General features: G+C 42.3%; 1 protein-coding gene across 13 annotated transcripts in view; it reads left to right on the top strand.

Moving 5' to 3' along the window:
- The window catches only part of baz2ba (bromodomain adjacent to zinc finger domain, 2Ba), a 71248-nt gene extending 61685 nt beyond the window's left edge, over positions 1-9563 (top strand). For 3 of the 13 annotated variants that reach the window (XM_054769766.1, XM_054769768.1, XM_054769769.1), the window contains 18 exons: positions 56-121; positions 425-565; positions 867-1121; positions 1328-1551; positions 1665-1739; positions 1825-2056; positions 2139-2201; positions 2532-2676; positions 2790-3562; positions 3667-3919; positions 4277-4432; positions 5074-5234; positions 5320-5648; positions 6161-6296; positions 6411-6557; positions 7357-7658; positions 7809-7952; positions 8052-9500. In XM_054769766.1, coding sequence (XP_054625741.1) covers positions 56-121; positions 425-565; positions 867-1121; positions 1328-1551; positions 1665-1739; positions 1825-2056; positions 2139-2201; positions 2532-2676; positions 2790-3562; positions 3667-3919; positions 4277-4432; positions 5074-5234; positions 5320-5648; positions 6161-6296; positions 6411-6557; positions 7357-7658; positions 7809-7952; positions 8052-8208 — 3759 coding nt within the window. In that variant the 3' untranslated portion in view covers positions 8209-9500. Of the gene's footprint in view, positions 1-55; positions 122-424; positions 566-866; positions 1122-1327; positions 1552-1664; positions 1740-1824; positions 2057-2138; positions 2202-2531; positions 2677-2789; positions 3563-3666; positions 3920-4276; positions 4433-5073; positions 5235-5319; positions 5649-6160; positions 6297-6410; positions 6558-7356; positions 7659-7808; positions 7953-8051 lie in introns of all 13 variants that reach the window. The other 10 variants (XM_054769761.1, XM_054769763.1, XM_054769773.1 and 7 more) reach the window with 7 other exon arrangements.
- Positions 9564-11140: the final 1577 nt, after the last annotated feature.

Here is an 11140-nt window from a genome sequence, read left to right on the forward strand (position 1 = left end):
ACCTGTGCAATATGTTCTTGTTACTGTAATGTGCCTTTGTTTTCTGCCACTGTAGGAGAGAGAAAGAAGGAGGCAGCATGTAATGCTGATGAAGGCTGTTGAAGCTCGCAAAAAAGCAGAGGTAGTCCATAGGCATGTTAATAAAAAGAAACACACACGCCACACCATGAAAACAGCAAGAAGTTCCTTCGTCGCATCACTATACTCTCCCATTTTTGTTCACTCTTTTCCAATATTTTGTTCCCTCCACCTCCAATTCAAAACAATTCTGGCCCTCGAGCAGTTTTCCTTTGAATGCACTGCAGCATTAGGCTGCACCCTTTAACACTCATCAGCAAAGTCAAGTTGTCTGTTTTCCTCACACATGCACACTCTAATGTACATTATATTTCCTCCTAATGCTTCTGCGAATTCTGGACTCTAGGAACGTGAGCGCTTGCGGCAGGAAAAAAGGGATGAGAAACGGTTGAACAAAGAGCGTAAACTTGAGCAACGGAGGCTGGAGTTGGAGATAGCAAGGGAGCTGAAAAAGCCAAATGAAGACATGTGTCTGTCTGATCATAAGGTATTCAGGACCCTTGTTTTTACATTCTATGTCGAGTACTACATTTATTTTTTGTTGTTTAGTTTAGTGTAGACTTCATCATTTAATTGTTGCTAAATATCCATATGGCAAACAAACAGGAAACATTTTCATGATAGTCATTTAAAAAATACTGTAGTGATTTTTATTTTGTGGAAGTGTGTGCCATCAAGTGGCTAATGGAAGTACTACATTGTACAACATACTATACCACAGTATATTGTCACATATTCATGCTATAACACATATATCACTTTTAAAAAGTCCACATTATCTCCTTCAGGCTCTCCCTGAGTTCTCCCGAATTCCTGGGCTCATTCTTCCTGGACGCGCAGTGTCTGACTGCTTGATGCTTATGCAGTTCCTGCGAGGCTTTGGGAAGGTTTTGGGGCTGGACTTGAATATGGATGTCCCAACACTGGGTATGCTACAGGAGGGATTGCTCAATGTCGGCGACAGCATGGGCCAGGTCCAAGATCTTCTTGTCAAACTACTTTGTCTGGCAGTCTGTGACCCCGGTTTGCCCCCTGGACAGAAGGTAAGTTAATAAGTCAAACTTCTACAAGTCTGTGGAGGATTGTGTAGCTTGTGTAGTAACTATGTGATTTTGCGCTTTGCGTAAGATGGGCTTAACAATGCAAGATGACATGTATAGATGTAACTTGACTCAAGAACAATGGCTTATTTTCCACTTTATTGAATTAGTTGAATGTAATAAGAGTTAATCATCATTTTCTCTGCTAGACAAAGACCATGCTGGGGGACCACTTGACCAATGTTGGCATCAACAGGGATAATGTGTCTGAGGTGCTACAGATGTACATGGGGGCCCATTGTGCCAATACTGATCTGGCCCCTCTGGCCCTCAGTCTGAAGACCAAGGCCTTCCAGGCACACACTCCTGCCCAGAAGGCCTCCATCCTGGGATTCCTAGCTAACGAACTGGCTTGCAGCAAAGCCGTTATCAGGTAGGGTGACCATCTAATAAAGATCTTCTCTGAGATACATTATGCCAAAAATATTCAAAGTCAAATACTTATAGAACAAATGTTCTATCTAACCCCTGATGCTGTTCTTGCAGTGAAATTGATAAGAACCTGGATCAGATGGCAAACATGAGAAAAGATAAGATTATTATGGAGGGTAAACTTAAGAAGTAAGTTATCTATTTCTCGATTAAAAGGAATTTGTACAGTTTTACATTGGTGTACATAATCCGCATTCTATATTTGTCTATGCAGGTTGAGGACTATTTATGCCAAACGCACTGGAAAGAGGGAGGCCAGTGTGGGTGTAGAAGAGAACCAGTCTATTGGTACTCCGTCATCTGCTGCGAAACCCAAGAGGAAACTTGGTGGCGACAGCGATGATGACGATGAAGACGACGAGGACAGTGACGATCCGGCCGATGATGATGAGGATGAGGATGAGGAAGATATTAAGAAGGTTAAAAAAATGGAGACATATGATGAGGTACAAAAAAATGGATTAGTCCGTAGATGTATTCGTAACATTGGCCTTGGCCAGCAGTGGACTCATTTTTCTGTTGTGCTAGGATGAAGTTGACCATGCCACCAGTGTGGAGGAGCTGGAAAAGCAGATAGAGAAGTTAGCTAAGGTATGTTCAAAAGTGCAACTCAGTAAACAGCCAAAAAGGTACATTATTACACCCTATCGTGACTGCTAATTGCAAATACAAAAAGCTAAATACAACAACATGCAACTAGGTCAAATATCACTCACTGTGTCAAGTGCAACGTGTATTATTTGCACGTGCATTCTAACATATGGCTACTAGCTAATAAAGGCATTATTTGGTTGAATGAATTTCCTTGTTTGTATTATATATTGGCCAACATTTGGCAGCTGTGTTGTTTTCTCTGGATGTGCAAAAGTTAAATTTTTCTGTGAAATAAAATCAAACTAAACTTGATCTGTATTGTTGCAGCAACATCATCAGACTAGAAGAAAGCTGTTTGAAATATCACATTCCCTGCGCTCCATGATGTACGGCCAAGATCGTTACCGACGTAGATACTGGGTACTTCCCCACTGTGGAGGGGTCTTTATTGAAGCCATGGAGAGTGGAGAAGGTACTTACAGTACAATCAGGAGGTTTTTGTCTGTTGGTATTTCTTGAACAGTTCAGACAACAAAACATGAGTTCAGCAACAAGACATGGATTGGTTATATTATGTGTGTGCAGCTCCAGAGGAACTGGAGGAGGAGCGACAGAGAAGGAGGAGAGCGGCAGCAGAAGTCATGGTCAAAGAAGAACCTTTGGAGTTTGACCTCCAGAAAGAGAAATCCACCTTACTCTCTGGCTGCTCACAAGGCTTGGCGCAACAGAAGGATGACAAGAAGGACTCTCCAACTCAGTTCTACCAACAACAAGGCTATGTTTCTAACCTTTGTTCAGATAATCTCAGAGAAACGGTGAAGGCAGAGGACCAGGGGAGCCCTCATGCTGGACAAAATTGCAACCTCATGGGTACTCCTCTTGCCACAACTATCGTAATGTCATCCTCCCCCTCTCACAATACCTCTGAACCAGCAGTAGCAAAAACTGCTGTGATTATCAATAATGACACTTCTAATATCCCTGGTCCAACTTCAACGTCTTTATCTGTCCGGTGCCTGCCCGCCCTGCATGAAAGCCCAGAGAACACTCCTTCGGCCTCATCCCCCGCTCCTTCTCCACAGCTCACTCTCCAGGCCAATGACCAGCTGCTTCGAGTCCTGACAGAGAGGAGCGGACACTGGTTCAGTCTGCTTCCTCGTGCCCCCTGTGACCTCTCTTCCCTCACTACAACCCCCCCTGGAGCACTGCATGCCACTCCCCAGGCGTCCTCCACACCCAACAAACCCAAATCTCCTCCTCCATCACCTGCCCTTCCTCTCACCCCTTCTGCAGCATCAGCCTCTGCCAGCCCACACCACCCAGCTGGCCTCCTCACGTACCCGCTCTCAGCTCTGCAGGTGAGGCTGCTTGGAAACGTGATTGTGTAGAGAATCACCTGGAATGTATCTTTGTGTCATACTAATCCACCTTGACACACTTCACCCTTTTGTTTTCTTATCAGGTAAAGTCAGGTGGTTCATTGCTAGGAGTGTCTTTGGGCAGCTGGCCCAGTGGCATGGTATGTCCCAGCCTGCCGCTGTGCAGCAGCCCCAGTCCCATGCCAGGTCACTCTTTGGAGGGCAATACTGCAGCAAGTGTGTCCAGTAAGAGTGACTCGCCTCTACCTCGCATTGAGAAAAGTTCATCCATGCCATCTCCTGCCGTGGAGATTCCAAAATCTCTGGACCACCCCATGCCTCGCCCCATCCCAGAGGGTAAAATCTATGACATGATTGAATAGCCAAGATAGCTGACTTAGCTTGATGCTAGTGGACAAACTGTATGATCCTACAGAAGCACAACAAATTTCAATATGATCCCTGGCAAGAAGTCTGAACATGTTGAATTACATTTCACACATTTAGGGAAAAATTATGTCTAATTGCTTTTTATTATGGTAGGAAATCCTATGAATAATAACTAGCCGTCATGAAATAATAGAAAAATGTTGAAAAAAACAGATGTTTGCATACCAGCAAACCAATAAAACTGGTTTAACCAATCTGAGTCATTGGTTAAAGTGTTGCATGGTCAATGTATTACTTAATGCCTGTTTGTGTTCATGTCCTCAGACATGCTGACAGGTTGGTGGCGTGTGTCTGACATAGAAGAGCTGCGGGCCTTGGTCGGTGCACTCCACAGTCGAGGCATCAGGGAGAAAGTCCTCCAGAGGCAGATGCAGAAATACATGGAGATCATTCCCCAGGTCTGCACTAAACACAAGGATGGTGAGTGATTAAAATACAAATATAATTAAATACAAACAAAGGACCTGGTTGTTTTCAGGGTGTATGGAGTTTCATATTTGTTGACCAATGTCTACTAGGGGTGGGAATCTCTGGCCACCTCATTATTCGATGCGATTACGATTCAGAGGTCTGCGATGCGATAATAAAACGATTATCAATGCATCTTGATGCATCTTTTTTTGTAATCAATAGTTTGTCAGTTTGTTCATGCATAATTTTTTTTCTATAATTTTTTACTCACTGTGTACTACTAAAACACAACATTTGTAATGATCCACAATTAAAATAAACATGAAACAGATTAATTTACTTCCATTATCTTTTAATAATTGGAAGGTTACATCTACCAACTAATTTCCCATTGCACAGAACCATTCACTTTAAATCCAGTGGGTGCGGGTCAGAGTTTCCGCTGAGCCTTTTTGGTCGCGTCTTAGACTTATGTGCACCACCATAAACTGTTCAGGCGGCACTTCCACTTGCCGTCTTTTTGTTCCTTTTGTTCTGTCAGCATCGATTGTTTATGAATCGCTAAATAATTGCCAATGTCCACATCGCGATGCATCTAAATCTATTATTTCCCCCACCCCTAATGTCTACATGTGATATCATCCATCTAGTGGCCATGATTGAACTGCGAGAGCTGGAGGAGAGCCAGGTCAGTGTGGAGTCTGTGCGAGGCTGGTGTGTGGAGGAGCAGGCCATGGAGATGGACATCGCAATTTTGCAGCAGGTTGAGGAACTAGAGAGGAAGGTGACTGCTGCCAGCTTACAAGTTAAGGTATTTCACGTGAACATTTTAACATAGTTGTACGTGTTGTGTCCGGGAGTCTCTTAACTCACTGTATCTTGATTTCCTCCATCAGGGCTGGACACATCCTGATCCTCAGTCTGAGAGGGAAGACCTGGTGTATTACGAGCACAAGCCCCCCACAAAATCAGGGTCAGCATCTGCTCACGTGGGAGACAGGGACTGCAAGGATCACCCAGAGGAGCGGGGGGAGAAGGGCGGGGTGATGCGTCACCTGGACAACCCATTGGACATAGCAGTGACACGTCTGGCTAATCTGGAGCGCAACATCGAGAGAAGGTACCTGAGGAGCCCCTTAGGTACCACCATTCAGATCAGGCTGGATAATGTGGGTACGGTCACTGTCCCTGCCCCCGCACCATCCACTAGTGCTGACAGGGAAGGGTAGGTCATCTCTCCAACCAAAGCTCCCCACTCTCCCACTAAGACCCTCTCCTCTGTCTGTGTGTGCTTTTCCATGAGTCAAAAGTGAGGGTCTTGGCTGTTTTTACAGCGGCCTTTTTGTGGTGGCTTGTTTCTTCTTTTATGTTGATTTTGTGCAGTGTTTTTGAGGGAGAGTGGGGGGTCTCCACTGCACTCTATTGTTTTATGTGAAGGCATTGTGTATGTTCTACAGTCATCTGCATGGTGTGCATCAGTAACATTGGCTATGGTCTACCACTCTTCCAGCTTTCACTTACACAGGTCTTAGCCATTCACTCTTTCTGCATGAATATCCCTTAACGTGACAAAATTAATATAAACCTCTATACCGACACCCACACCCCCAAAATGCTAATGCCTGTGACTGCTCAGCTGGATCTCTGCCGTGTTGTTGGTGCCTCGTGTTACTGATTTATATACAATGTGTATGTGTGTTGTTTTTTTTCTCATTGCCACAATTAATCTTATCCCAGTGGTGAAGAGGAGGTCGCCCATGGTATGAAGGTGTGGAGGAAGGGCCTGAGTGAAGTACGCAGTGCCGCCCAGCTCGCTATGTGTATCCAGCAGCTACAGAGGTCCATCGCTTGGGAACGCTCCATCATGAAAGTGGTAAGCAGCAGTTTTAAATTTACAAGCGCAGCATACTTCAATAGCAAAAGCAAGCTAAGCCCTTTAAATCCACGTACTTTGTATTTGTTATTAACTCATCCACTTTCTGTTCAGTACTGTCAGATGTGCAGGAAAGGGGACAATGAGGACCTCCTGCTACTATGTGACGGCTGTGACAAAGGCTGCCACACTTACTGTCACAAACCCAAAATCACCAGCATCCCAGAGGGAGACTGGTACTGCCCAGCTTGCATATCCAAGGTACCATTCACCTTCTGTAATACATCATTTTTACAAGAATCACTCAAGGTAAAAAGCCAGTATTTTTTGTATTTTTTATTTGAAAACTTGTGCTAAGGTTTTGCACCAAATAAATTATCCATGCCCCCACATTAAAGAAATTGATTAGTTTTTGCATAATCCTACTAATGAACGAAAACATAGCCTCAATATGGTATTACAGTTGCTCCTCGATACATTGTGGTTCGAACACCGCTCCCTCAATCTACGGCTAATAAATGAATAAATGATCGCTGGTTGACTATGGCCTGTTATTAGTAAAAAAAAAAAAAAAAAAACATATTTAAGCAAATGTTACATATTCTTAACCTAAATTAAGCATTTTCAAACATAAAAATGGTTTAAGGCAATACAAGCCATTGATGAACTGTCTACACTGACCACTAGGTGTCACCAGTAATACGCACCAGATGATCGCCAACACAGGCATTTATAGATATATTTACTACATTATAGAATGTCCACACATCCGGAAGACATTTATTGAAACACACACGAGCATGAGTCTTACTTATGTCTTAAATAGCTTATCTTCTGTGATTATATCTACTACATTAGGTAATATGAGTGTCAAGGTGACTGTAGGGGTGTTATTTCTTGTCCAGAGGAAAATTGCATAAACAGGTTTTCTATGCTCTATGAAACTACGAAAATATTAATATTGAATCCCACTTCGCGGAAATTGACTTAGTTTGGTTGGGTCTGGAACCAATTAACCGCACCACATCTCAAGAAAGGTGTTTGTTTTGTTTTTTTTCAGGCAAGTGGTCCAACTCCCAAAAGCAAAAAGCCTCCAAACAAACCAGTAGCATCCAGCGGGGGAACTGGTAAGAAAAGCGCCGATGCAAAAAAGAATGGGAAGCAGGCAGGTAACGGAGAAGTGTCTGAAGACGACTCGGCCAGTGCCAGCAGTACACCCAAGAAAAGTTCAAAAGACAACAGCCGCAAGAGAAAAACAGAGGAATGCTCACCTGTTGTGCCAACGTCCAACCAAGAGAGCCCCGTGTGTGTTAAAAGGGCCAAGACTGCTCGAGACAACAACAGAGACTTAGGTTTATGCAGGTATGTACACTGATCACTACTAAATGATTGTATGGAACTCGTTTCTATAAGCCATTAGTCTATCGAGTAGGCCTCCATTTAACTAATCAAGTGATAATCAGCAGGGAAATTTGCTGTTGTCTTCCTAACAGTCATTTTTGTTTGTACCAGGGTTCTCCTTGCTGAGTTGGAGCGACATCAGGATGCCTGGCCTTTCCTCACACCTGTTAACCTAAAATCAGTCCCTGGTTACAAGAAGGTCATCAAAAAACCGATGGATTTCTCCACCATACGTGAGAAGCTTGTGAGCAGCCAGTGAGTACCCATCTCCTATTTTTTCCGCTTTGCTAGGAGAATGGAGACTTTGGATTTAACCACTGTTGAAATTCTAACCAATATTTTGTTTCACTACAGGTATCAAAACCTGGAGACTTTCATCATTGATGTCAATTTAGTGTTTGACAACTGTGAAAAGTTTAACGAGGACAATTCCGACATTGGTCGAGCTGGTCATAACATGAGGAAGTTCTTTGAGAAACGCTGGACTGAGCTTCTAAAACAAACCAATTAAAATAACCAATCATCCTTCTTCTCTTCATCCTCTAGAACCCATTCTACTTTTCATATAGGTGCACCAGGTTTTAATTTCATTGTTGTGCGCTAAGAGAGATGCCACCTTGAAATGAGTTGTTACGTGAAGTGCGCTGGATTTATTACAACAGGGATCCAAAACCCCAAAGACTCCCAGAGAAATGGGGTACCGTAGTGCAATACCACTCCCTGTGTCAGAACACTGCACTGAAAGAATCTTCACTGATGTGTCTGCGCTAGAATACTTTCCACTACCTGTAAATAGTTTTGTTTTTTTGTTATTTAATCGTATAGTGAATGTATTTAATTTTGTAATAATTATTTATGAATCAAGGTCCACTTCATTTTCTATGAAAAGGAAGAATCAAAAAAGGAATGTGTCTGTGTTCTAATTTTTCACCCAAATATCCAGCAAAGCCAAGAAAAAAAAACTGTTTACACTGTTCAGTGCTTTGGGCATCAGAGGACTGTATTCGTTTGTTCCTACTGTAAAACTGCATTTATTCACAGGAACAGCAGAGAGACAGTTAGACAATGGGGATTCATGTGTATATACTGTTTATTAATGTCAATATTTTGTCTTGTTTTAAACGATGTGTACAAATGGTTTAAGAATATTAAGATATTGTTTATGCCTTAGAATGATTGTAGCATTCTATTTTAGTGAACGTGATGAAAACATTATCATAAATATTGTTTGTACAGTATATACATATCCTCTGCAAACACTGTGGTATCCTTAATCTTGGTAGTGCCTACCCTTCCAACAGGGGCATGTAGGGGATGTTATTGTTTTTTTTTGTTTTTATGACATTATTTTTTATATGATTTCAATCCAACAAGGCCTCCAAAGTTGGACAAAGACACAGACATCATTCCTCACCATAGATATGAAAACAAGGAACAACAAGCATTCACCAATGCTTCCGTGCTCATCTGCGCAGAGGACCTAAAGGCCATTTGTAACCACTGTGTTGAACCTTGCTGTGTGTTGTGGCCTGATGGGGGCAGCTAGATTTTTTTGTACCCAAGTCAAAAGTACTTGAAGTTACTTTATTTAAGATATTGTGGAAAAAAGTATCATTCTTTTGTAGGAGCTTTATTTTTCACTAGTGTGTGGCACGGACCTATTAAAAGGATGTTTTTCAACGTAAAAGAAATGGACATTGTTTTTCTTTAAGTCCTATTTTTCCGAATGTAATTCACAACAATACAGTTTATGCTTAAACGTGTCTGAGATCCTATTAGATGTGCTGCTTTACATTAATGGTCATTCACCTGGGTGATAAAATACCTAGTAAAAATCCATCCATCCATCCATTTTCTATACCGCTTCTCTTTAGGGTCGCGGGGGCATGCTGGAGCCTATCCCAGCTGACTTCGGGCGACAGGCGGGGTACACCCTGGACTGGTCGCCAGCCAATCGCAGGGCACATATAGACAAACAACTATTCACACTCACATTCATACCTATGGACAATTTAGAGTCACCAATTAACCTACAATCTAAAGAACAAATTGACTTGAACAATTGCACATGCGAGTGTGGGAAATGTCAACTTTGGCTGAAGAGTATGGATTCACTCATCATATTGAGCTATTTTTTAAATATGCACATGTGAGTGGTGGATCCACTCATTATATTGAGCTATTTTTAAAATATTTGGCAATTGACATCTGTGCAGCTGATGGTAACTGAACCGTGGCAATATGAAAAAGTTTGCCCCCTCCATGTGAAAACCGGAAGTGAGGCGAACTCTTGGTCATGTGATTGCAACCCAGCAATTGCCATTAAAAGTACTTACAATGTTAGGTTTGAAAAAGCTTTGACAAACGCGAATACCATAAATGTAAGTGCAGGATTCTGTTGCGGCAGTGTAAAGTCAACTTCACACTGTGTAAAAAAAAAAAAGTACAGAGGAAATACTCAAGGGCTACAATCAAAATATATGTATAAGTATGTTCATAATCCACTAAGTGTGCAATCATGTAGATCAGTGTTTCCAGATGGGAAATGACAAATCACACCAGAATTTTAAACTGTATGGTACATACCTGATTTCATGTTGCTCAGGACTATCTGCTACTGTAAAACATTACCACAGAACCCATGAATTACCCAAATTACAAGTGAATAGTATGTTATAATCAGTGACATCCATCCATTTTCTATGCTACTTACCCTCTTTAGGGTTGCAGGGGTATGCTGGAACCTATCCTAGCGGGCGGGAGGCAGGGTACACCCTTGACTGGTCGCCAGCCAATTGCAGGGCACATAGACATTCATGCTCACACTCATACCTTGGGACAATTTAGTGTCGCCAATTAACCTAATAGCATGTTTTTGGAATGTGGGAGGAAACCAGAGTACCCGGAGAAAACTGCACAGAACCCAGGTTTTTCCAATCTCATGACTGTGTAGCAAACATGCTAACCACTTGGCCACCGTGTGGCTCTGTGACTCCTTTGGCAAGAATTCACTTTGCTTAAAAAAATGTTTTGACGTTGTTTTCAAATGCTTAGTTGCATTTATTTTTAGCTGAAATGTATTGGCGCTCTGTCCGTTTTATCTATATTAAAGTACATGCAACCCTACTGCATGAAAAGCTCTGATACTTAACTGAAAAATATTTGTGCTCTTACGTGTTACCTGTATGTGAAGTATATGAACCCTATTGCAGGAAAAGTTGTGATACTTTATTGGAAGTCTGATCACCTGGTCAGCTTGGGTACATAATCCTCCATCATTGCAGTCAAATTCATTCATTCAGCAGAGCATAAAATATCTTGCATTTCATTCAGCACTTACTGCGCTCCAGTTGGGTGCGGCTGCTGTCAAAAAAAAAGATTTTTCCTCTATGGAAGGATGGCAGTGACAAGCACCTTCCAGCTCACACACACAGGTGAGTACT

This window comes from Dunckerocampus dactyliophorus, chromosome 3, assembly GCF_027744805.1.
Source record: "Dunckerocampus dactyliophorus isolate RoL2022-P2 chromosome 3, RoL_Ddac_1.1, whole genome shotgun sequence".
Lineage (NCBI taxonomy): Eukaryota > Metazoa > Chordata > Actinopteri > Syngnathiformes > Syngnathidae > Dunckerocampus > Dunckerocampus dactyliophorus.